At 44.6% G+C, this 26,613-nt stretch overlaps 1 protein-coding gene across 4 annotated transcripts; it reads right to left on the bottom strand.

The window, feature by feature from the left end:
• Window positions 1-11,047: 11,047 nt before the first annotated feature.
• Window positions 11,048-24,413, bottom strand: LOC133381545 (zinc finger protein 883-like). Of its 4 annotated transcripts, none has more exons than XM_061620780.1 (4): window positions 24,347-24,413; window positions 20,163-20,243; window positions 15,940-16,066; window positions 11,048-13,438 (listed from the first exon to the last, which is right to left on the bottom strand). In XM_061620780.1, exons 2-4 carry the CDS (start codon window positions 20,214-20,216, stop codon window positions 11,643-11,645), a joined length of 1,977 nt encoding a protein of 658 aa, XP_061476764.1. In that variant the 5' UTR covers window positions 20,217-20,243; window positions 24,347-24,413; the 3' UTR covers window positions 11,048-11,642. The 4 variants fall into 4 exon arrangements, with proteins under 4 accessions (XP_061476764.1, XP_061476766.1, XP_061476763.1 ...); XM_061620782.1 differs by lacking the exon at window positions 24,347-24,413 and adding an exon at window positions 23,118-23,151; XM_061620779.1 differs by lacking the exon at window positions 24,347-24,413 and adding an exon at window positions 22,800-23,110.
• Between the last annotated feature and the right edge of the window lie 2,200 nt (window positions 24,414-26,613).

Below are 26,613 nucleotides of genomic sequence, written 5' to 3'. Positions count from 1 at the left end.
CACAAGTAGAATCCCTAAACTGCCCTTTGGGCCCAACCTCCAGTACATGCAATCAACAAACTTGGTCTCATGGAGAGGGGGTCTGGAGAAAACCAGAGATCCCCGATAGAGGACTGCCACTCCCCCTCCCCGCCTACCAATTCTCGGCTGCTGTGCGTATCGGAAACCGGCTGGACACATGGCCCCAAGGATAGGAGCTGAGGCCTCATCCAGCCAGGTCTCCGTAATACATACCAGGTCTGCGTTCTCATCCAAGATCATGTCATGGATAAGTGCCGTTTTTTGTACCACAGACCTGGCATTACACAACAGCAGTCGAAGATTGGATGGAGTACTGCATCCCCCAGTTATCTTCTGGTTGTGGACAGGTCCGGAACAAGGGATGGATATTATGCATCTATCCCTTGTTCCCCTATGCTGGCGTGGCCTGCCACTTGCGCCTCTCCAGGATCTGCCGCCCAGCCTTTCAATATCATGGCTCCCCACCCTTCTCACAGTATCCCCTCCCGGTCTACAAATATCTCCCTCCCTGTTTGCCAGGCAGGCAGGCCCTTGCCCCTACCTCTCACCTCCCACCACTCCTGGGCCTCCACCCCAAGAACCCCCCCTACCTCTCACCGCCCTACCTTAAAACAACCCCCCCAAAAGAAAGGGGAAAAAAACCCAACACACAAAAAAACACCCAGGCCACCTCAGCCAGCCGGCTTATGTATCCCTCCAAAGAGGGACAGGTGGTAGCAATCAGTCACAGCTGGCTGGGTACCTGGGGCCTGGTCCTGCAGGATGCAGGTCTGCCAGGCAGAAGTCCCACAGGGAAGGGTGGTGGAGGTGGTGATCCCACAGCAGCAGCAGCAGCAGCAGCAGCAGCAGGCTCTCCTTCCCTGGGCGACGATGTTCTCCTCTTCCTGCAGGCCCTGGGTCCCCACCCTTCTCACAGTATCCCCTGTGATGAGGATTTGTTTGACGTTTCTTCCGCTTGGCTTGTTTGTCCCTTTCACTTCCTGCAACTTGAGCCCATTATTCCATGTTTTGCACTCTGGGATGACTGAGAAGAGATCCTGGCCCTCCTTCCAAGTACTTGAGGACTGTTGTCATATCTCCCCTCAATCTCCTCTTCTGAAGGCTAAACATACCCAGCTCTTTCAGTCTCTCCTCATAGGGCTTTGTTTCTAGTCCTCTGATCATCCTCATTGCCCTCCTCTGAACTCGTTCCGGTTTGGTGTCTCCATTGAGCAACCTTCCATAAACTTTTGTGGAACGTCCTGGGCAAGCCACTGGAATAGACGTAGCGTGGCAGAAAGTGGTTCTGCTGCCTCCGGAACCTCAGTTTCTGAGTTGCCCTTGTCATGGAATTGTAACTTGGTTCAAAATGGTTTTTTGCAGCCTGGCTCAGATGCAGGGGATTGTGGGGATTTCATCTGGGGAGATGGGCCTCTGTGTGAATGGAAAACTGCTAAGTTCGTTTCTCAGCTGCCACTAATTAAGAGCCGGTGAAGCTGCACCTGGTTATCTCTGTTATCTGGTGGGAGCCTAGTACTCACGGCCATGCGGGCCTGAGAAGAGTTGAGATCAGGGAGGGGGACCTGCTAAGGCGCGAAAAGTGAAGAAGCTTCGGGAAGATTACCTCATTAGAAAGTCCCCTGATTGGCTGAATCATTGTGAACCATTGCTGGGCTTTTTTCCTTAAGTATAGGGGGTGACACCTATAGTCTTTGTTTCCCTGGATTCCATCTGGACAGGTGTTACCTGAGCGGGGTTCCACTGCCTTCACTACCCTAGTTATGCCTCTCTGAGGAGGTGAAATTTTCAACAACTACCTCTTCAAGTAAGTAGAATAGGTCAGTTAGTTTTGTTAGTTTTGGTTGTGTCTGAACTCTCTTATGTGTCATACCTGAATCCCTGGTTGGATGTGGGTTTTGAGGAATTGTTTTGCTGCTATTAATTGTGCACTTATATTTTATTAATAAAGCTACTTCTTATTTACTCATGTGTGTTCATTGAGTGAGAATAAATTTGGTTCTGAATCTGGCACCTCGACCACTGACCACAACTACCAAAAGGATTGTGTTTTGGCTTTACCTGAGGGCTTCTGGACGAGGAGTGCCTGTTTGGCTCGTCTGAGAAATCCTTGGTTTACCTATGTCTGGGCTCTGGGTTTCCCTGACTCAGAGTGTGAACCAGTAGAAGGGGTGGTGGCAGCCTATCTTCTACCTTGCAGGGATGGTGTTGGTTGGCACACCCTTGGCAAGGGGAAAATTGGGTTCCGGATCAATTGCCCGGGGTGGGGAATTGGGTCCGAAGCATGTACCTGGCACCCATGGGGGGCTGAGGGCATGACAGCCCTCATAACACATTCATCCTGCACATAAGGAGCAACCAGGATGGCTTTTATTGAAAAGTTACTCTCCCTTTTGTGGTGGAAAAGAATGAAGGCTGACCACGCTTTAGAATAGGTATGATGACTTTATTTGAGCTGCAGCTTGAGAGAGATCTTACAAGACTATGTTGTAAGGAAAAAAGATGGAGCTCTCTGCTCTTTAAGAACATAAGAACATAAGAAGAGCCTGCTGGATCAGGCCAGTGGCCCATCTAGTCCAGCATCCTGTTCTCACAGTGGCCAACCAGGTGCCTGGGGGAAGCCCGCAAGCAGGACCCGAGTGCAAGAACACTCTCCCCTCCTGAGGCTTCCGGCAACTGGTTTTCAGAAGCATGCTGCCTCTGACTAGGGTGGCACAGCACAACCATCACGGCTAGTAGCCGTTGATAGCCCTGTCCTCCATGAATTTGTCTAATCTTCTTTTAAAGCCGTCCAAGCTGGTGGCCATTACTGCATCTTGTGGGAGCAAATCCCATAGTTTAACTATGCGCTGAGTAAAGAAGTACTTCCTTTTGTCTGTCCTGAATCTTCCAACATTCAGCTTCTTTGAATGTCCACGAGTTCTAGTATTATGAGAGAGGGAGAAGAACTTTTCTCTATCCACTTTCTCAAGGCCATGCATAATTTTATACACTTCTATCATGTCTCCTCTGACCCCCCTTTTCTCTAAACTAAAAAGCCCCAAATGCTGCAACCTTTCTTCGTAAGGGAGTCGCTCCATCCCCTTGATCATTCTGGTTGCCCTCTTCTGAACCTTTTCCAACTCTATAATATCCTTTTGGAGATGAGGCGACCAGAACTGTACACAGTATTCCAAATGCGGCCGCACCATAGATTTATACAACGGCATTATGATATTGGCTGTTTTATTTTCAATACCTTTCCTAATTATCGCTAGCATGGAATTTGCCTTTTTCACAGCTGCCGCACACTGGGTCGACATTTTCATTGTGCTGTCCACTACAACCCCGAGGTCTCTCTCCTGGTCGGTCACCGCCAGTTCAGACCCCATGAGCGTATATGTGAAATTCAGAGTTTTTGCTCCAATATGCATAATTTTACACTTGTTTATATTGAATGGCATTTGCCATTTTTCCGCTCATTCACTCAGTTTGGAGAGATCTTTTTGGAGCTCTTCACAATCCCTTTTTGTTTTAACAACCCTGAACAATTTAGTGTCGTCAGCAAACTTGGCCACTTCACTGCTCACTCCTGATTCTAGGTCATTAATGAACAAGTTGAAAAGTACAGGTCCCAATACTGATCCTTAAGGGACTCCACTTTCTACAGCCCTCCATTGGGAGAACTGTCCGTTTATTCCTACTCTCTGCTTTCTGCTTCTTAACCAATTCCTTATCCACAAGAGGACCTCTCCTGTTATTCCATGACTGCTAAGCTTCCTCAGAAGCCTTTGGTGAGGTACCTTGTCAAACGCTTTTTGAAAGTCTAAGTACACTATGTCCACTGGATCACCTCTATCTATATGCTTGTTGACACTCTCAAAGAATTCTAATAGGTTACTGAGACAGGACTTTCCCTTGCAGAAGCCATGCTGGCTCTGCTTCAGCAAGGCTTGTTCTTCTATGTGCTTAGTTAATCTAGCTTTAATAATACTTTCTACCAGTTTTCCAGGGACAGAAGTTAAGCTAACTGGCCTGTAATTTCCGGGATCCCCTCTGGATCCCTTTTTGAAGATTGGTGTTACATTTGCCACTTTCCAGTCCTCAGGCACGGAGGAGGACCCAAGGGACAAGTTACATATTTTAGTTAGCAGATCAGCAATTTCACATTTGAGTTCTTTGAGAACTCTCGGGTGGATGCCATCCGGGCCCGGTGATTTGTCAGTTTTTATATTGTCCATTAAGCTTAGAACTTCCTCTCTCGTTACCACTATTTGTCTCAGTTCCTCAGAAGCCCTTGCTGCAAATGTTAGTTCAGGTTCAGGGATCTGCCCTATATCTTCCACTGTGAAGACAGATGCAAAGAATTCATTTAGCTTCTCTGCAATCTCCTTATCGTTCTTTAGTACACCTTTGACTCCCTTATCATCCAAGGGTCCAATCGCCTCCCTAGATGGTCTCCTGCTTTGAATGTATTTATAGAATTTTTTGTTGTTGGTTTTTATGTTCTTAGCAATGTGCTCCTCAAATTCTTTTTTAGCATCCCTTATTGTCTTCTTGCATTTCTTTTGCCAGAGTTTGTGTTCTTTTTTATTTTCTTCATTCGGACAAGACTTCCATTTTCTGAAGGAAGATTTTTTGCCTCTAAGAGCTTCCTTGACTTTGCTCGTTAACCATGCTGGCATCTTCTTGGCCCTGGCGGTACCTTTTCTGATCTGCGGTATGCACTCCAGTTGAGCTTCTAATAGAGTGTTTTTAAACAACTTCCAAGCATTTTCGAGTGATGTGACCCTCTGGACTTTGTTTTTCAGCTTTCTTTTTACCAATCCCCTCATTTTTGTGAAGTTTCCTCTTTTGAAGTCAAATGTGACCGTGTTGGATTTTCTTGGCAATTGGCCATTTACATGTATGTTTAATTTAATAGCACTGTGGTCACTGCTCCCAATCGGTTCAACAACACTTACATCTCGCACCAGGTCCCGGTCCCCACTGAGGGTTAAGTCCAGGGTTGCCGTCCCTCTGGTCGGTTCCATGACCAACTGGTCTAGGGAATAGTCATTTAGAATATCTAGAAACTTTGCTTCTTTGTCATGACTGGAACACATATGCGGCCAGTCTATGTCTGGGTAGTTGAAGTCACCCATTACTACCACATTTCCTAGTTTGGATGCTTCCTCAATTTCATATCTCATCTCAAGGTCTCCCTGAGCATTTTGATCAGGGGGACGATAGATCGTTCCCAGAATTAAATCCCTCCTGGGGCATGGTATCACCACCCATAACAATTCTGTGGAGGAGTCCGCCTCTTTTGGGGTTTCAGGCTTGCTGGATTCAATGCCTTCTTTCACGTATAGAGCGACTCCGCCACCAATACATCCTTCCCTGTCCTTCTGATATAGTTTATATCCAGGGATAACCGTATCCCACTGGTTTTCTCCATTCCACCAGGTCTCCGTTATGCTCACTATATCAATGCTCTCCTCTAAGACCAAGCACTCCAGTTCTCCCATCTTGGTTCGCAGGCTCCTAGCATTAGCGTACAGGCACTTGTAAGCAGTGTCTCTCTTCAAGTGTCTTTGGCACTTGTGGTTAGGCCTGTGGTAATTTTGCTCTTCTGAATTTATATCCTGTGCCCCTGCTCTCACAATGCCTACTTCTAGGCCTACCCCTTTTAAAATTTCATCATTTCTTTGGTTTTTATCCCAGGGGGGAGGTTTATTCTGAACCGGACCTTTCTCAGCTCCTGTCGGGTTTCCCCCCTCAGACAGTTTAAAAGCTGCTCTTTCAAGCAGGTTGTTCAAAAACTTATACTCAGGGAAAAAAACAACTTAAAGGCAAGCTAACAGGATATGGTAAGGGGGATAGTGCATGTATACCCTGTACCAGTTTGTTATTTCCAGCAAGCAAGTAGAGGCCTATAGCAAGATATTATAGCCTTATGTTAAGCATAGATTTAGAATGCTAGTGAGCCTGAAGGCTTGTATTCCCCTTTCAGGCGCCTGCATCCCATAATCATCTGAAAACCTAAGTTAGGAAAAGGGCATGATGACCTGCCCAGTATAATGCTGGGAATGCACCTTGTTAGAGAGGCATCAAAGGAGTCCAATTAGGCATATATTCAAGGATAGTTGGCTCAGATTCCCAAAGGAGGTCAATAAATCAAGGGACGGCTAATGAGCAGTTGCGCGTTAGGGCAGCTAGATGGATGAGTCCAAGGACGGTCAAATAGCAAAATAGTATAGCACCTGCTCGTTAGCAGAGATGGGAGTGAAGATACAGCCGACATATAGTTTGCCAAAGAAGTGCCAGGGAGTTTCCATATAGTTTTCTAGCAATTAATTGGCTTTTGAAGATGTTCTGTGAGAAGGTCAAAAACCCTATGATTGGTGTTATGCTGTAACGTTTAATGCATGAAAAATATTATTTGTGTATGTAATCCTGCCAATATTGTATGTAATCATGCCAATGCCACATGATAGCTTCAATACTATAAAAGTGTTGCGTGTGCCCAATGGGGTGTTCAGTCTGACACAGCTACTGCAGAGCTGTAGACTGTTCCACTTTTATTGGGCTACTTGGCTGTATGCTTGTAAGTTGCTCAATAAATTTTAACTCTTTGTAAGCAAATCTCTTGTCTGCATCTCATCTCTGGTAACCCAAAACAACCTGAAGTGTTACAGTGCAAGGGACTAGTTTCCAGAAACTTCAAACATTCTTTCCCCCCCTAAGTATTACATTTCTCCTAACTACAGCATAGCAACATAGCCTTATCAGCATAGCAACAGCAGATGGGCATCTTGGATGGTTGGAAATTCCCCACTACCTAGCTTAACCACAAGCTGTTCTGTTCCATTTCCCCAAGCTTGCTGCCTTCATGGTCTGTCAGCTTGGCAGAGATGCTAGCTTGGCAGAAATGATTCTAACTTCTATTTAAGGAGATAGGTTCACCCAAAATGGATGCTGAGGTCAAGATGGATTCCAGTCGTCCAGTTTTCTCCAGCGCCTTACTCCACCATTGTCATGACTGTCCTCCTAGAATCAGGCCAAGTATTTACTGAGGTGGTATAACTTGGGTGAGCACCAGGAGCAGCTTACCTGGCAGGGCAGAACTCCAGCAATAGTCTCCTGCCAATACAGCTGTGCAGCCCCAACCTCTCTACCATATTACCCCTCCGCCTGGCAAGTGGTATCGATGCCCCTAATGGAAGGTTTCATACAGAAAGTGGGATTGGACCAAGGTGAAGGTGTGAAAATTGGAGGGAGAAACATCAATAATTTAAGATATGCAGACGATACCATACTACTAAGCAGAAACCAGTAATGATTTGAAACGAATGCTGATGAAAGTTAAAGAGCGAAGCACTAAAGCAGGACTACAGCTGAACGTCAAAAAGACAAAATTAATGACAACAGAATATTTATGTAACTTATCAGTTGGCAATGAGGACATTGAACTTGTCAAGGATTATCAATACCTCGGCACAGTCATTAACCAAAATGGAGACAATAGTCAAGAAATCAGAAGAGGGCTAGGACTGGGGAGGGCAGCTGTGAGAGAACTAGAAACGGTCCTCAAATGCAATGATGTATCACTGAACACCAAAGTCAGGATCATTCAGACCATGATATTCCCAATCTCTGTGTATGGACAGTGAAAAAGGCGGATAAGAGAAAAATCAACTCATTTGAAATGTGGTGTAGGAGAAGAGCTTTGCGTATACCGTGGACTGCAAAAAAGACCAATAATTGGGTGTTAGAACAAATCAAACCAGAACTATCTCTAGAAGCTAAAATGATGAAACTGAGGTTATCATACTTTGGACACATAATGAGAAGACATGATTCATTAGAAAAGATAATGCTTGGAAAAACAGAAGGAAATAGAAAAAGAGGAAGGCCAAACAAGAGATGGATTGATTCCATAAAGGAAGCCACAGACCTGAACGTACAAGATCTGAACAGGGTGGTTCATGACAGATGCTCTTGGAGGACACTGATTCATAGGGTCGCCATAAGTCGTAGTCGACTTGGAGGCACATAACAACAACAAGGGAAGAGTATTCAATCGTATGAGCCTCAAGATGAAATGTCAGTATCCAGACACAGTGTTGCCACCTTAAGGACAACTAGACCTGGACATACTTGGAGTTCTTCAGAGTCAGATGTAGGCTTCTTGCCTGTGGCAAATTTTTGAGATGTCAGGAGATTTATACTTGACCGAGGGGCTTGTCCACACCAGAGTTTAATGTGGATTTGAAACTGCTTGTGTAGATTTTTTTTTGCAGGATCCACAAAATGTGCTCATCCAAGTGGCACTCACCCACACACTAAATTAACATTTTCCCAATCTACAGATAATCTGATAAAAGAAGAAACTCCCATCTAAAATTGCTTGTTACCCTACTGCATAGGGGGGAAAGGGCAACATGCTGGAAGGGCTTTTTACATGCCTGGTGATGTGCTGCAGTGGTTCCACTCATAACTCTAGGGCCACTTCCAAAAAGTAGCTATGGGAGGCTACAGTTCAGCACCATGGGAGCTGTCCTGTGGTGTTCCGCAGGGTTCCATATTGTCCCCTCATTCTAACATCTATATGAAGCCGCTGGGAGCTGTCATCAGATTTGGAGTTGCCATCAGTATGCAGATGACACCCAACTCTATCTCTCTATTCATCTGAATCAGGAGTAGTTGAGGTGCTGGACCAATGCTTGGATTGGCTGGATACGGGCCAATAAAAACTGAGGCTAAATCCTGAAAAGACAGAGGTGTTATGTGTCCAGAGTTCTCATGTCCAGGAGGTGGGAAGACGGCATGTTCTGGACACAGTCACACATCCCTGGAAGGACCAGGTCCACAGCTTGGAGGTACTCCTGGATCCAACAGTGTCACTGGACGCTCAGGTGGCTTAAGTGGCTAGGAGTGCCTGTTTCTAGCTCCGGCTGGTTCACCAGCTTCGGCATCTTTTGGACAGATATGTTTTGGCCACAATACTCCATGCTCTAGTAACTTCCAGACTGGATGATTGCATTGCGTTCTACTTTGGGCTGCCCTTGAAGATGACCTAGAAATTTCAACTGGTCCAAAATGTGGCATCCAGATTATGGGCCGGGGTTCCATTTAGGTCTCATACAACCCCCATTTTAAAACAACTGCATTAGTTGTCAGTTCATTTCAATGCCCAATTCAAGGTGCTCACACTAATGTTTAAAGCCCTAAATGACTTAGGCCCCAAATATCAGAGATCCCCTTCTTCCCTACAGACTCTTCTTGGGTGTTGAGATAAGCAGAGGGGGCCCTTTAGGTAGTTCTGCCACCCTCAAAAGCTCGGGGATTGGTGTCCCAGGAGAGAAGGTCCCTGTGGAGTTCCCTAAGTTGTGAAACTCCCCACTGAGGTGCGTCTGCCAACTTCACTATGCAGTTAGGTGAATGCTGAAGACACACCTTTTTACTCTGGCCTTTGCCACCTGAGACGTAATGTTTTCAGACCTGCCCTGTTTTGTGATTTTAGGTTGTTTTTAATGTTGAATTTTAAATTTGTAACCTGCCCTGTGACCTGTGGGTGATGATATTACTCATAATAATAGGATATCTGCTTATCCTCCAAGGGATGGGTCTGAATGTCTGAACAGCTTTTTTAATAGAATCAGAATACTAGAGTTGGAAGGGGCCTATAGGAATCCAATGCAGGAATCCAGATCAAAGCATTCCTGACAGTTGGCTGTCCAGTTGCCTCTTGAAGGCCTCCAGTGTTGGAAAGCCCACTACATCTCTAGGCAATTGGTTCCACTGTTGTACTGCTCTAACAGTTATGAAGTTTTTCCTGATGTTCAGTCAGAATCTGGCTTCCTGTAACTTGTGCCCATTATTCCTTGTCCTGCACTCTGGAATGATCAAGATATCCTGGCCCTCCTCTGAGTGACAACCTTTCAAGTACTTGAAGAGTGATGTCATATCTTCCCTGTCTTCTCTTCTCCAGGCTAAACATAGCCAGTTTTTTCTCAGTCTCTCCTCACAGGGCTTTGTTTCTAGTCCCTTGATCATTCTCGTTGCACTCCGCTGAACCTGTTCCGGTTTGTCTGCATCCTTCTTAAAGCGCGGTGTCCAGCACTGGATGCCATACTCAGGATGAGGCCTAAGCAGTGCCAATAGAGGGGAACTAGTACTTCATGCAATTTGGAAACTATACTTCTGTTAATGCAGCCTAAAATAGCATTTGCCTTTTTTGCAGCCACTTCACACTGTTGGCTCATAGTCAACTTGTGATCAACAACCATTCCAAGATGTTTCTTGCGTGCAGTATTGCTGAGCCAGTATCTCCCATCTTATAACTGTGCATTTAGTTTTTCCCCCTAGGTGTACAACCTTGCACTTATCCCTGTTAAATTTCATTCTGTTGTTTTCAGCCCAATGCTCCAGCCTATCAAAATCACTTTGAACTTTGTTTCTGTCCTCCAGGGTATTAGCTCTCCCTCCCAATTTTGTATCATCTGCAAATTTGATATGCATTCCCTGCACCTCCTCATCCAAGTCACTAATAAAAATGTTGATCAGCACTGGGCTCAGGACCAAGCTCTGAGGTATGCCACTCATTACCTCCCCCTAGTCTGAGAAGGAACCATTTATAAGCACTTTTGAGTATGATTCTGTAGCCAACTGTGGATCCACCTGATAGTTGTTCCATACAGCCTGCAATTAGCTAGCTTGCTAATCAGAATATCATGGGGCAAAAGTTTTGCTCATGTAGAGATATATCATCTCCACAGCATTCCCACAGTCTACTAGGGAATGTTTCAGGTTGTGAATGGACAGGTTCTAGGGTTCTTACATTCTCCCACCAGCTGTTGGCTATCCAGATTCCTTCTACGTCAGACGCTGAGCTCACCTAAGCATGCACTCCAACATGCATCTCCAACAGCAGTAGTCCGGGTAGGCAGGCTAAAGTTGGCGATCGCACCCAAGAAATTCTTAGAACTGAGCATATATAAGGAAAAATGAATGGGAGTTCAACAGCGGGTTTATCTCCATAATATGCTACTTATTAATGTCTATATTTATTCATGTCTATGACTTTAGATGTGTTCAGTTGGCCTTTTCAAACAGGTCATCATCATAAGAATTATAAATTATATGTCAGAATAATATAGTTGGCCTTAGCCAATTTGCCTCTTATCCATGAATCATAATCAAATTATGTCAGAAATCAAATATCAGACTTATAACTCAGAATTACATATCACCATCAGTATAATTTACATTTAAAATATCTTACAGTATAATGTTTCAGGGTTCAAAGTTTATTAGTTCAGACTTATACTTTAACATATTTACAAATAATGCTTGCAGTGGCCTTAGTCAGTAGATCAGAATCAATAAAACAAGTTAATATATCATAAAACCTTAAATGTTTAAATAACTATAAAACCATTAATATTTTTGTTGTCCTGTTGTCTTTCCACACTCCAGACATTTATAAGACTTCTCCACTGTATGAATCCTTTGATAAACATTAAGACTGAAGTTGTGCTTAAAACCTTTTCCACATTAAAATAATTTATATGGTTTTCCCTTTATGGATCCTTTCATATGCCTGAAGATTACCAATCTGACTAAAGGTCCTTTCACAGTCTCAGCATTTATAAGGTTTGTCACATATGAGCTCTTTGATGCAGAGTAAGGTTGCTCCTCTGACTGAAGCTCTTTCCACATTCCAAGAATGTATAAGGTTTGTCACCTGTATGAGTTCTTTGATGTGCAGTAAGTTGGCAATGCTGAGTGAAGCTCTTTCCACACTCCAAGCATTTATAAGGTTTGTGGCCTGTATGAGTTTGTTGATGCCTAATAAGGTGGCAATGGTAAGTGAAGCTCTTTCTACACTCCAAGCATTTATAAGGTTTGTCATCTGTATGAGTTCTTTGATGTGTAGTCAGGTGGGAATGCCAAGTGAAGCTCTTTCCACACTCCAAGCATTTATAAGGTTTGTCCCCTTTATGAGTTCTTTGATGTGAAGTAAGGTTGCCATTCTGAGTGAAACTCTTTCCACATTCCAAGCATTTATAAGGTTTGTCCCCTGTATGAGTTCTTTGATGCGAAGTAAGGTTGCCACTCTGACTGAAACTCTTCCCACACTCCAAGCATTTATAAGGTTTGTCACCTGTATGACTTCGTTGATGTGAAGTAAGGTAGCAAGGTTGTCTGAAGCTCTTTCCACACTCCAAGCATTTATAAGGTTTGTCCCCTGTATGAATTCTTTGATGTGAAGTAAGGTGGCAATGCCGAGTGAAGCTCCTTCCACACTCCAAACATTTATAAGGTTTGTCCCCTGTATGAATTCTTTGATGTCTAGTAAGGGTGCCATTCTGACTGAAGCTCTTTCCACATTCCAAACATTTATAAGGTTTGTCCCCTGTATGGATTCTTAGATGTTTATTAAGGGTACCACTCTCACAGAAGCTCTTTCCACACTCCAAGCATTTATATGGTTTGTCTCCTGCGTGCACTCTCTTATGTACAGTAAGATTTGACCTATGACAAAATCTCTTTCCACATTCCAAGCATTCATACTCTTTCTCTTGTCTGTGAGTTCTTTGATGTGAATTGACATTTGTGCTCCGTTGGAAGGTCTTTCCACACTCCCAGCATTTATATGGTTTCTTTGCTGTGTACACTCTCTTAGGTCCAGTAAGATTTGAGCTATTGGTGAGATGTTCCCCGCCGTCAGAGCATGTGTATGGGTCCTTGCCTGTGTGACTCTTCTGATGTCTTGTCAGATTATATCTCTGGGTGAAACATTTCCCACAATGAGACCATACATATGTTTTTCCCCCTGTATGACTTCTCTGATGTCTAGCCAGTTGATAATCCTGCCTTACGTTTTCACCACACTGCAAGCATTCATAAAACGTCTCTGCAGTGTATATCGTCTCATGCCTAACAATCACTGACTGATCAGGACAGCTGTTGCCACCTTCAGTGAATTCATATGTTTTTCCCCCTATATGCTGTTTTTGAAGGGAACCAAGCCTTCCACTCTGACTAATACTGATGCTTTCCCCACAGCTTAAGGATGAATTCAGTTTCTCTCTAGTGTGAAGTAGTTGATGTCTAACAAGTCTCGATTTATCAAAAAATCCCTCCCCACATTTCAAACTTTTGTATTCCTTCTCTGTCATATGTCTTCCCTGATTTAGGGCTTGTTGGTAACTTAAGATTTTACTGCACTCAGGAGATATTCTCATTTCCTTTAGGTGAAGAGTTTCCTGTTGGATTTTATATTCACCACCCTGAGAAGCTCTGGATTCATTCCCTTGCTTTTGTGTTTTTCTCCCCTCTTGTCTCTTTGCTCCATCTTGATTCCCCCGTTTCTGTTCCTCCTCCTGCTCTTCAGCAATTTCCAGTGACGCTTCCGATGGTTCCGCCTCAGCCGTGTTCACCCAGACACCTCCTGATGGAACAGAGAGAAAAGCTAGTAAAATGCTGTGGAGAAATGCTGTGTATATATCTGCCTCTTTATGATTTGTACTTTGAAGAAATGCTTCTGGGACTGCTCTTGAGGTCAAAGTGTAATTGTTAAAATTTAAGGTCTTGTAATTTTACTATCTCACATACCTGCTTTAACATCAGCAGCTTGGTGACAGGTTTTGGAAAGGCAGTTGAGGAGGGCTCTGTGAGGCAGAGGCCAGAGAAAGCGGAGGTGGAAATGGAGAGTGGAAACCTGAATATCAAACTATTTATGATGATGATTGCTATAACTACACATTTTTCACTGGGAAGTCCCTGGGCAGGTTGTAGTTTTAAAATACAGCATTAAAAACCAATCTAAAATAACAAAACCAGGATGGGTCTTAAAAATATATGTCTCAGGTGTCAAAGGCCAGGGTAAAGGGATGCGTCTTCAGCAATCGCCTAAAACTGTACAGGGAAGTTGCCAGATGTACCGCTGTGGGAAGGAGTTCCACAGCTTAGGGGCTGCCACAGAGTATGCGCTCTCCTGGGCCGCCCCACCCCCAAGCTTCTGAGCACCCTCTTCTTATCTCAATACCCTAAAGCAGTGGTTCTCAAACTTTTTTGGTTCGCGGCACACTGTGAAACATATATAAATTTTCTGGTGCACTTTGTGTACAAAATTAAAAATATATTAATATATTTTAAACTATGAATAAAAATAACTTAAACTATAGAAAACTGTTGCTTACCCTATATAAATGGGTTTCTTCTCATTTTTAGAATATACTTTCATAATATTTGAGGCACACCTAGCCACCTCTTAGGGCGCACCAGTGTGCTTCAGTTTGAGAATCACTGCCCTAAAGGGTTTGTAGGGAAGGAGACGGTCTTTCAGATATTTGGGACTTCAGTTGTTTAGGGCTTTAAACACTGATGTTAGCACCTTGAACTGAGCCCTGAAACGAACTGGCAACCAATTCAGCTGTTTTAAAACAGGGGTTATATGAGATCTAAAGAGAACTCCAGCCAATAATCTGACTGCCACATTTTGGACCAGCTGGTTTCTGAACTGTCTTCAAGGGCAACCCAGCATAAAGCGCAGTGCAATAATCCAATCTGGAAGTCATCACAGCATGGAGTACTGTGGCCAAGTCATCTCTGTCCAAAAGATGTCGAAGCTGGTAAAACCAGCCGGAACTGGGAACAGGTATTCCTCGCCACTGGGCCACCTGAACCTCCAATGACAATATTGGATCCAGGAGTACTCCCAAGCTGTAGACCTGCTCCTTCCAGGGGAGTGCGATCCCATGTAGAACAGGCTGTCTCCCCACGTCTTGGACATGAGAACTCTGGATGCATAACACCTCTGTCTTTTCAGGATTATGCCTCAGTTTTGCCCATCGCTGCCTCCAAGCACCTGTCCAGCACCTGTGATTTTAAGATCAGCTAAACTGTCCAAGCAGCCAGAAGTTCAGCTACTGGAGATCTGGGATCAGAGGAAGATTGTCCCCAGTAGCTGGGCCCAAGTTATGGCTGGATTTGGCTGGGGTGGAGATGTAGGGAGTTTGGCCCTAAGGTAAAAATCACAAAGAATCAGGTTGCTGCAACAGTATATCATCACGTATATTAGAAATGGGTCATCAAGCATCTCTAAGACAACAGTGTAAATAGCAGTATTCTCTTATGAACCTAAAATACATTTAAGAAACCATCTTAGTTCATCTTATTTCCAGTGTGGGTGCCCATTTCACACCTAACCCTCTTTTACAGTGCTACTAGGAGATTTTAAAGGCATTCAGTGCCTTTAAATCTGACCAGCCATCTGTTGATCTCTAGTCTCCTACTAAACCATGGGCAAAAAGGTCTTCTCTTCCCTCTCCTTCCAGCCAGGAGATGCCCTTTCAGACACAAAGGATACACACATATGAATCTGCTTTAAACAGAACCGGTCTATTGGTCTATCCAGGAGCAGCTGGAATGGGCAGCGCTACACACTTGGTGTCCCAGGGTTGCCACCTACCTTGAGGGAGAGGGGGAGGAGCAAGGCAATGGGGAGGTCAAGGTTGTGGGGGCAAACATCCAGAGCTATTCGAGGACTCAACACAGCCCCAACCTACACCTCCCCGCTTGCAGCTCCTGGGTCTATCCAGCTTAGTACTGTGTACCCTGAATAACACGGCAAGTCCCACCCACCCACTCCCAGTAAGAGACCCGTCCAGCCACAAAAAAGAGACGTGAGATAAATCAGTCATACCAGACGGGCCCATTTGCTACGGTGGCTGTTCTTGCCTCCAGTGTCTGAGGCTGTATGCGGATCAAAAGCAGAGAGAGTGCTCTTGTGCTCACATCCTTCTTGTGGGCTTCCCATGGGCATCTGGCTGGATGCCGTGAGAACACAATCTTGGATGAGATGGGCCTTTGGCCTGATCCAGCAGGGCTCTTCTTAGGTCCAGGGTAAGTCCCTCCACACCCTTCTAGCAATCTAATTGGGCGCCTTACCCAGAAAAGTTACCATCTCATGAATCTCCACCATGACCTCCTTGTAAAGGGCTCTCTGGCTTGGATCCAGCAGGGCCCATTCCTCCTCGGTGAAATGCAAGGCCACCTCCTCAAAGATCACCTGACCCTGGAATAAGAAAAAAATATCTTCCTCATAAACACTCCCATGCAAAGTGTGACAATCATGTACTCTCCACCCACAATCTGAAGGGAGAAGTGGCAAGTGGGCATTTCCCCTTCAGTGTTCACAAAACATCGTGTCGATACGGCATCTACCTAAGGGTGAAGTTCTGAAAGGTGAATATGCAGATGTTCTAACAAAAATATGTATCTTGTCCCTGAGATTGCCTCCCATATCTGAGGCCTGCTAAGTGGCCAAATAATATAAAAATGTAAAAAAGGGGATCCAATGGAGCTCTGGGAAATTAAGAGGCTGGTTACCTTAATATATGTCTTAAGTGTCAAAGTCCAGCCTAAAGAGATGCGTCTTCAGCATCTTCCTAAAACCATACCTCAGAGTTGCCAGACACACCTCAGTGGAGAGGGAGTTGTGCAACTTAGGGGCCACCACTGAGAAGGCCCTCTCAGAGGGCACATCCTCCCCAAGCTTCTGATGGAAGAACTACCAATAGGGCTCCCTCTGCTGAACTCAGCACCCAAGAGGGTCTGTTATGACATTGTTACTGATGTTCAGCCGAAATTTCACTTCCAGTAACTTGAGCCCATTATTCTGTGTCTGGGACGATCAAGAAGAAATCCCTTCTGAAGCAGAACCACATATGGTTTTTGCCCTTAAAAACCAAGTACAGTTCTGGTCGCCTCACCTCAAAATGGATATTTTCAAACTGTAAAAAGCTTCAGAAAAGGGCAACCAGAATGATCAAGGGGTTAATGCAACTCCCCTGCGAGGAAAGGTTACAACATTAGGAGCTTTATAGTTTAGAAAAAGGATGAGGGAGAAAGGACATGATAGAGATGTATTTAATTATGCATGGTGAGGAAAAACGGGACAAAGGGAAGTTTTTCTCTGTCTCTAAAACTATAGTCAAGGACGACGCAAGAAAGATAAATGTTGCCAGCTTTAAGAACAAACAAAAGGAAGAACTTCACACAGTGCAGAGTTTAACTCTGGAATTCACTATGTCACTAATGATCGCCAACTTGGATGGCTTTAAAACAGGATTAGACAAAGTCATGGAGGATAAGGCTATAAACGCCTCCTAGCCAGGGCCAGCCTTAGGGGTTGGCAAGGTGGGCGGTCACTCAGGCCGCCGAGCTGATTTCAGCGGCTTTTTTTAAAAAAAAAAATGCTCTGTTTGCAGTGAGCCAGGGAGGCAAAAAAACAAGTGTTTAACCCCGTGGTTCATAAGAACATAAGAAGAGCCTGCTGGATCAGGCCAGTGGCCCATCTAGTCCAGCATCCTGTTCTCACAGTGGCCAACCAGGTGCCTGGGGGAAGCCCGCAAGCAGGACCCGAGTGCAAGAACACTCTCCCCTCCTGAGGCTTCCGGCAACTGGTTTTCAGAAGCATGCTGCCTCTGACTAGGGTGGCACAGCACAGTTCCCCAACGTTCTTCCCCGCAGACCACTTGAAAATTGCTGAGGGTCTGGATTTTTCACCCTGTTATAGCAACTGTAAAGTGCTGTGCTAGATGCTGCATAATTTTGAATTGTATTTCCATTCCTTCCTTTATTTCTCATATATTTATTTAATTGCATTCCATAGAATTCAGATTGTGAGAAAATAAAATACAATATAAGAAATAAGAGAAGCAATTAAAATACACTTAAAAACCAACGTGACTATTTAATGCAATGGAAGCACCACCTCCGTCTTCAACCACAAATCCACAGACACGCTGTGGGCCACCTGAATGAATCTCCTGAACCCCTAGTGGTCCAGGGACCACAGTTGGGAACTCCTGGTCTGACCTTTTCTCAGGGTTCTACATGTTGCTTGGGTACTAACCACAAAGTGATCTTCCTTCTGTTAGCTTTAACGTTCCTTTTTCAATTTTCACTTTGATGTCATGCGAGGTAAAAACCAGTGAAACAACAATAATAAAGAAAGCTCTAAGCTGTAAGAGGTCAGGCTGGATACCTTTTTTATTTATAACATTTATATTCCAAAATAAAGGATGCTTACCAAAAGATAGGAACTGCTACAACGCAAAAAATGTTAGAAGTAAAAACCTGAGATTGTTCTACTGTATTGCAAAGTGCACTGCCACTGATCAGAATGTGGCTTTTTTAGTTTTGGCTTGTGCAAACTGTAGCACAGTGGTGGAGACATCAAGGATTTGAGCAATGTCATTCTTGATGGATGGGAAAGCGATGTGAGACTCTCATCTGCCGTGGCAGACCACAAGCACGTTTTGATGAGCTTCAATTTTGAGAAGCTACGCTCGCCACCTAGAAATATAACTGGAAGGGCTACGTTTTACAATCTTGCACAAGCCATACAGCTTGATAATAGCGCTGCCCATATGGGGGAGCAACTGGAGCAATTGCCCCGAGCCTGCACAAAGCCAGTGGCCCTCTGCCTTAGATCCTGTGTGTACCCACTGACCCATCCCCTGACCCTGCCAAGTTGCTCACAAGTATTCTTAATTTTTTTAAAAAAAGGTTTCATAAAAGAAAAAATAGTACATTAGAGTGTAAGATGACACCGAATCGTTGTGACATAATGGGACCCCTTCCCAGCCATGATGAAGTAATATTTTGCATAGCTGTGTATGAAACAGAACAGATGCTAATTTGAGGCTTTTGATGGCTGTAAAATGTGTCCTTGGAGGGAATGCCCTGCTTATTAGCTAGGCCTGAAGCCCGACAGTAAGGGAGTCTAAACCAATCACAGGAAGGTAAAATCTTTATCTCTAAGCAACAAGAGGTAAATTTGGTCGGGCAGGGTTATGATTGGCCCAGGCTAAGTAGCCCAGGTTACAGAGTTTGTTTTAAATAAATAAATAATGTGTTTTAAATGGTTTTTATATTGTTTTAAATTTTAAAATTGTGTTTTAAATTGTTTTTAAAATATGTGTTTTAAGTTGTATATTTCTTTTAATGTTTTTGATTGCTGTAAACCACCCAGAGAGCTTCGGCTATAGGGCGGTATATAAGTGCAGTAAATAAATAAAGAGAAAGGAACAGGAAAGGCTTTATGGAGGGATTCTGTAGCAGAGCAAGCAGCCTTGTCACAGAAAGAGCCACAGGCCCACTGGGGAAAGAGTTCAAGTGGCAAGTGAGCAGCATCTATGATTTCTGGGCAAGATGCCACTGGGGAATAATTTTCTGTGGCAGTTACTACAGGGAAAGGTGTAGGAATGGTGTGAAGCCAGGCATTAAGGGAGGAATCCATCTTTCTTGACTAGTGGAGAACAGCAGCAGGCCACAGCCAGAAGGCCTGTGAGACTATACCCCAGAAAGCAGAAGAAAACTGCCAGAAGGGCTTTGGAAATTGGAAGAGGTACTCAGGAGAGGCACAACCTGAACCCTATTCCCTTTTCCCCATATAAGAAAAAATGAAGCACATCCATCAATCAGCCCAGGGAAAGGTGGAGCTGCAGGCAAGAATTCTCACATGTGTTTATTTATGTATTGTGTTTATATATCGCCCTATAGCCAAAGCTCTCTGGGCGGTTTACAGTAACATGTAGTCTGTGCATGAATTAATTCTCACATGTGGCCGCCAGCTTTGTACACACATGCATGGGTCCTTATAGGAGGCAGCAGCAGCCCACCCACCGCAACATCACACCTGCACCAGGCCCCATAAAACCTCTGGGTAGTCTTGCAAAGCTGACTGGGAGGGGGATGAAGGCACTCCTCACCCAGGGTGCTATTTATTCTCGGGCTGACTCTGCTCCTAGCCATGATTGCTATATACTACCTCCGCTAACAGACAGGCAGCATACCACTGAATACCAGTTCCTGGGAATCACTAGAAGAGTGCGTTTTGCACTCAGGTTGTGCCTGTGGCCTTCCCAGAGGCATCTGGTTGGCCTCTATGATGCTGGAGTAGACGGGCCTTGGGCCCGATTCAGCAGGCCTCTTCTTAGATAGTGGTTCAATGTTTCAGGGGAAAAGGTCTGTGCAGGCAACGGCTTCCCTCAGAGGGAGGCCCAGAACAACAAGGGGAAGAGACAAGGCCCCCTGCAGTTAGTACCGAGGAAGGACCCTCTCCGGCTGTCCCCAACATGTCACCCCGATGATCTTTCTCCTACCTGAGCTGCCTCCATGGTGGCTCTTTCCTCTCCAGAGTAAAAGGGGGGATCCATAATGCCGCTCCGATGCTATTTCACAGCCTGCGAAGGGAGAGAAAGTGGCCCAGTTATCACCTAATTAGTAGACAATCCAATTTAGTCAAATCCCTTATGTCAAAATTTAAAATGCAGTTCTAAAATTGCTCCAACGGGCGAGAGGGTGGTGGTGACCAAACAGGGCCCGAGAGGCTGAAACGTGTTCGGAGAGATTAATTTTAAATACATCAGTGGAAGACGAGTGAACACATTTCAGCTTCTGAAAGATGCGAGCATAATCATTTTGCACATGAATGAATCTTGGGGAGGGAAGGAAAAACAAGGAACAATATATATAAATAAGGATTACATGCATAAACAAAGTAGAGTGTGAATATGCAACTTAACTTTAAACTTTAATCAGCAGAATATTATGATAGGTTAAAATTATCTACAGCTTAACTGCTGCTGAATCCTACATTGGCCCACCTAAGCTCCACCAGCCCTCTAGTCAAAGCTTACAACATTAGCTTAGTTGACCTAACTACATAGCCATGTAATGGAAGAGTTAATGTTTTTTTAATAACGTGTTTAACTCTTTTTTAAAAGATGTTTTAAAGCTTTTTTAAAAAAATGTTTTTAATGTTGTTTTAATGTATTTTAAGTTCTGCTTTTATGATGTTTTAAAGTGTTTTTAGGGCTTTTGTTTGCTGCCCTGGGCTCCTGCTGGGAGGAAGGGCGGGAAATAAATCAAATAATAAATAAAGAAATAAATAAGAGAGGAGCACCCCCCTTTCCTTTCCGTGATTAGCAAATCTTTCCTTTATTGACCATTAGTGTGTAACGCATTTCTCCCTACCCTTCCAAAAATACTCAGCTGCTCCTGGCCATTCCATCTCAACTGTATACTTAAAATCATAATTCTTCTTAAACGGTTTTTTAAAAAAAGATGCACCTTCCCGTCTGACTGCTGTTTCTCCTCCCTTCGCAATGGAAGTCAGGCTCAAAAACCACTCTTGTCTCCCTCTCAGTCAGAGCTTGTTCTCCCCCACACACATACCCCCCCCATGTTTTCCCCACAACATCCCTGTTAAGGTGCTGTCAACAACCAGGCTCATTCACTGGCTGAGCACAACCAAGGTGCTGTGCTGGTGGAAAGGCCACCACCACCAAAACAGGAGCAATTGCCCAGTATTTTGAGGAGCTTTAACTGAATATGAGCCAACAGTACAATGTGGCTGCAAAAAAGGCAAATGTTATTTTAGGCTGCATTAACAGAAGTATAGTTTCCAAATTGTGTGAAGTAATTCAGCACTGGTTAGGCCTCATCTTACGTACTAGATCCAGTTCTGGACACTGCACTTTAAGAAGGAAGCAGACAAACTGGAGCAGGTTCAGAGGGCAACAAAGACGGTCAGGGGACTGGAAACAAAGCCCTGTGAGGAGAGACTGAAAGAACTGGGCATGTTTAGCCTGGAGAAGAGAAGACTGAGGAGAGATATTATAGCACTCTTCAAGCACTTGAAAGGGTGCCAACACAAAGGAGGGCCAGGATCTCTTCTCGATCTTCCCAGAGTGCAGGACACAGAATAATGGGCTCAAGTTGCAGGAAGCCAGATTTCAAATGAACATCAGGAAAAACTTCCTAACTGTTAGAGCGATACGACAATGGAACCGACGACCTAAGAAGGCGGTGGGCTCTCCAACCCTGGAGACATTCAAGTGGCAGCTGGACAGGCACCTGTTGGGGATCCTTTAAATTGGATTCCTGCATTGAGCAGGAGTTGGACTCGATGGTCTTATAGGTCCCTTCTAACTCTACTAGTCTATGAATCTATGAACTCAAGCAGGGGGCTTTTTATTGGCTTGAAAGGCATGGGACTGATTTAATAAGAGGCAACGTGGGCAAGTGGGGAGAGGCCACCAATTCCTATTAATATTTTTATTTATTTATTAGATTTACATCCCGTCCTTTCTCCCAGTAGGAGCCCAGGGCAGCATATTCTGATGGACAGAGATATAAACACACCACACAGATTGACGCTATAGTGGCTTTTCCTGGTCACCAGAATGACTTACTCAATGCTCAGAACAAATCCAAATCCTCCACAAAGTCTTGGGGCATGTACCAACTTTGTTATCATGCAAGAACTACCAAATGACTAAAAAACATTGTAGGTGTTTTAAAGAATCCAAAACCTTTTAACAAACACCTGGCACAAGTGTGGAAGGATAAGTCTTGCCAAATAGTTTTTTCTGTCCCGCTCCTCTTTTTAACAACCACCTGGCATGTAGGAAGAGAGAGTGTGGGATGTTGTTCCCAACAGTTTGCATCAGTTGCAGGAAAAACATAATTTTTAAAACATTTCGTCTGCCAGGCTAGACTGAAAAGCACGAGGGAAGGCCCATCGGTTTGCTTTGTTAAATCAAGGCTATCAGTGGCTACTAGCCATGATGGCTGCGTTCTGCCACCATAGTCAGAGGCTGTCTGCTTCTGAATACCAGTAGTCGGAAGCCACAGGAAGGGAAGAGTTGCTCTTGCCCTCGGGTCCTGCTTGTGGGCTTCCCAGTGGGTCATCTGGTTGGTCACTGTGAGGATGCTGGATTAAATGGGCCACTGACCTGATCCAAGCTCTTCTTATGTTCTTAAGTGGCAACCTTAAGTCTGGAGGAGATGGACACCGAGGCGGGCTGGCAGGCGGGAGTTAATCTCCTTACTCAAAACGCACCAAGTTCAGGGGAGGAGGCAGATGGGACCCAGCTGTGGGGCAATGCTGGGATCCGCAGGGCAGGACTGCATCCTCGAACCTAGGGAGTTCTTTTACTTTCTTCCAGGAACCCCCTCCTCCCTGCCTGCTGCCCTAAACTGTGCACCTTGATCTTGGGGCTCCCTCCATGCAGCCCCCCGATCAATATTTCAGCAAGGCATAAAAGACTCACGCGCTCACTCCCTGCATTTCTTTAGGGTAGGCGGGACAGGAAAGGGAAGTTCCTCTTTTGTAAACTTCCCTTCTACTCTAGGAAAGGTTGCTCTTTTGCTGGTAACCATTAAAGAGCATTGCGGCTGAAACTCCGACCTAGGCTATTTCACACCGAGATTCAAGGGGAGGGGGTCCAAACTGTGTCACTCTGCCATAGTAAAAATAAAAATCCCATGTGTGCGTTTTTAAAAGTCTGTGCTCATCACCAACAGTGCACTCCTAAAACGCGTAAAAGCCTTGCAGGCAAATCAGGATGAATGCCTTTTGTTGTTGTTGGAAATAGATTGCCTTCGAGTGGGGACGTTGTTCCCAACAATTTGCATCAGTTTCAGGAAAAGCTTCATTTGCTAAACATTTTATCTGCCAGGCTGCTTTAAAGAGCACGAGGGCAGAGCCACCTGTCTGCTTTGTTCAATCGAGTGGCCACCTTAATTCCGGGGGAGGTGGAAACTCAGGAGGGCTGGCAGGAGGGGACTGAAAGATTATTAAAAAATCAAAGGTGAACTAAAGAGCAAAATAAGGAACATGAAGAAGCTGCCTTGCAGAGTCAGTCCTTGTTGCTCAGTAATTTGTTTATTTGTTATTTGCTTTCTATCCCGCCCTTCCTCCCAGCAGGAGCCCAAGGCGGCAAACAAAAGCACTACAAACACTTTAAAACATCATAATAAAAATAGACTTTAAAATACATTAAAACAAAACATCTTTAGTGTCTACTTCGATATCTTTTATGTATTCCAGACGTAGATATCAAAAGTCTCTATCTATCTATCTATCTATCTATCTATCTATCTATCTATCTATCTATCTATCTATCTATCTATCTATCTATATTCAGGATCAAATTCCAAGCTAAAGGGGAAAAAATGGAAAGCTTTAACAACCGGGTTCGATTGCTATTTACTTATTTTATTTTATTCATCAGCAAAAATGTACATGTTCCCGAGAGACACTCAGATCTGGACCCAAATACATTAAGCTCAGGGGAGGAAGGATATGAGGCCAGCAGTCGGGCAAAGGGATCCACAGGGCAGGATTGCATCCTCAAATCCTAGGAGTCCACTGACATGTTTGTGTGTTTGAAGGGGGTTCCCACTTTCTTTCAACATACCCACCCACCGTGCACCTTGATCTTAGGGGTCCCTTTATGCAACCCCGCCCCCCCATATTTCAGCAACCAAAAAGACTCACGTGCCCACTTCCTGCATTTCTGTCGAGTAGGTGGGACAGGAAAAGGAAGTCCCTCTTTTGCAATCTTCCTTTCTTCTCTAGGGATTTTTTTTGTTGCCATTAACCATTAAAGAGCTGAGTTGCTCACACACAACCCACCCACCCCGCCACTTCACACAGACAGCCAAGTGGAAGGGGGGTCATCAAGTTTCTGGACTGTGCCACTCCTCCATATTAAAAATAAACATAAAAAAACCCATGTGTTTAAAAAATGGGTTATCATGGAAAAGTTGTGGTTAGGCTAAACCTCTTTCTTCATCTGCTACATTTCTGTGTGCAGGGACTTTTTGTTGACTTCTATGGAGGAACATTTCAGTCTGCTACAATTCCCCTGTTTGAAATAATTCAGTCCAGAAACAGATTTCCCACCTAATATACTCCTTCTGTGAATGATGTTGCTGGGCTGATCACCAAGAGGGCACTCCTGAGACGTATAAATACTCTGCAAGAGCATCAGGATGAATGCTTTTTGCTGTCCTATCACCAGCCCATAAACAAATCAGAATAAATGCTCAATAAAGTGTGGTGTAGTGGTTAAGGTGTTGGACTATGACCTGGGAGGCCAGGGTTCGAATCCCCACACAGCCATGAAGCTCACTTTGTGACCTTGGGCCAGTCACTGCCTCTCAGCCTCAGAGGAAGGCAATGCTGAAACCCCCTCTGAATACCACTTACCATGAAAACCCTATTCGTGGGGCCAAAATAAGTCGGGATAGACTTCAAGGCAGTCCATTTCCAAAGACCTGACAGTCTCCCAGAGAATCCTGGGAAGCGTAGTTTGCAAAGGATGATGAGTGTTATTAGGAGGCTCCTATTCCTCTCACAGAGCTCCAGCAGCCAGAGTAGTTTAACAGTCAGTCCCTCTTCCCAGAGAATTCTAGGAACTGTAGCTCTGTGAGGGGAACAGGGGTCTCTTAACAACTCTCAGCACCCTTCACAAACTACACTTCCCAGGATTCTTTTGGTGAAGCCTGTAACGATCCCACCTTTGGTTCCACCTGCCAGGTTCCCACCTGCTTATGGCTACCGCCTTTCACGAGGCACCACCTCAGGACACCACCAGTCAGGATCGTCATTTTTATTTTTTTCTCACTCCGCTCTAGCACAGATCTTTCAAGATCCCACTGCTAGGCAGCACCACCAGCCACTTCCTGTAAACAATACTGCTGGAGACTTCGCCTGAGTCTCCCTATGACTTATTGTTACTTTGTGTCTGGGTGCCCTTGTTGTCCACACACACCCTGTATCTTTCTCTATAAAGCATACAATCCTGGGTTGCTCTGGACACTTGACGATGTTACAATTTCTTCCACTCTCCTCTCAACTTCCCCCAACAACCTCTCTGACTCAACTGTCATCCTCTCATTTATACCTTCAGCCATTCAAACACTCAGCCAATCATCATCCAACATTCTCCAGCATTGCAGCCCATGTACTCCCCCCTCTTACTCAATTCACTTACCATATATCCCTATATAAACCCGCACTTACCATATTTACAGTTTTTAACATATAAGGACATCACAAAGCCATGACTGTTTAAAACGGGGGAAATGTTGTGAATGTGGCCTAACTCTACTGTGGTGCTTTAACATGGAAGCCTAAAAGCAGAATTCTTAGAGGAGTGTTTCTTACCCTCTCTTCACGAGGTCCCAGGTGTAAAGGCACTCATTAAACAGTGTAAAGCAACCCACAGCTCCAAAGTAGATGATGATGATAAGGCATAAATTCATGTACAGATTCTGTTATATTGTGGCGGCTGACCTTTATTCCACAGAAGGGACACAGATGAACCTAGCAGCAAATGTTTCCAATTCCAACTATGGCTGTGCCCACGTGGAGGTGTCCTCTCAAAAATAGGTCGCTCAGGTCCGTATTTTTGTGTGTGCAATTGGGCTCACAACCATGCATCCACACAGCCTTGGTTTTTAGTCATGTATACCTTGCTATTCTGCCACTTGCCACCCACACCAGTGGGCAGAGCTTGAACATATGTATCCTCCGGGCTGGGATTTTTTCCCCTCCTGCCCTCAATCACTCTACCCCAGCCCCTGTACCCAGGACCAGCTCCAGGTTTCTTGGGGCCCTGGGCACAGGATATCAGAGGGCCCATTCGCCCCAGCTTTTCCTTCTTAACTCACACCCCTCCATCTTAGCTCCTCCCCTTTAAACTAAACAGATTTTGACCGATGTGACAACTCCTTATTGTCAGACACAACACAAAATTT

The sequence above is a fragment of the Rhineura floridana genome, chromosome 3, assembly GCF_030035675.1.
Source record: "Rhineura floridana isolate rRhiFlo1 chromosome 3, rRhiFlo1.hap2, whole genome shotgun sequence".
NCBI lineage: Eukaryota > Metazoa > Chordata > Lepidosauria > Squamata > Rhineuridae > Rhineura > Rhineura floridana.
This window is presented reverse-complemented; position numbering and strand designations above follow the sequence as displayed.

Bases quoted from the DNA above. Each gene is read 5' to 3' on its own strand.
- LOC133381545 (XM_061620780.1), bottom strand. From the start codon at position 20,216: ATGGATCCCCCCTTTTACTCTGGAGAGGAAAGAGCCACCATGGAGGCA. The intron at 16,067-20,162 runs GTAGGAGAAAGA...TTCTTATTCCAG, and splicing joins CCACCATGGAGGCAGCTCAG to GGTCAGGTGATCTTTGAGGA. The intron at 13,439-15,939 runs GTAAGGCGCCCA...CTGTTCCATCAG, and splicing joins TGAGATGGTAACTTTTCTGG to GAGGTGTCTGGGTGAACACG.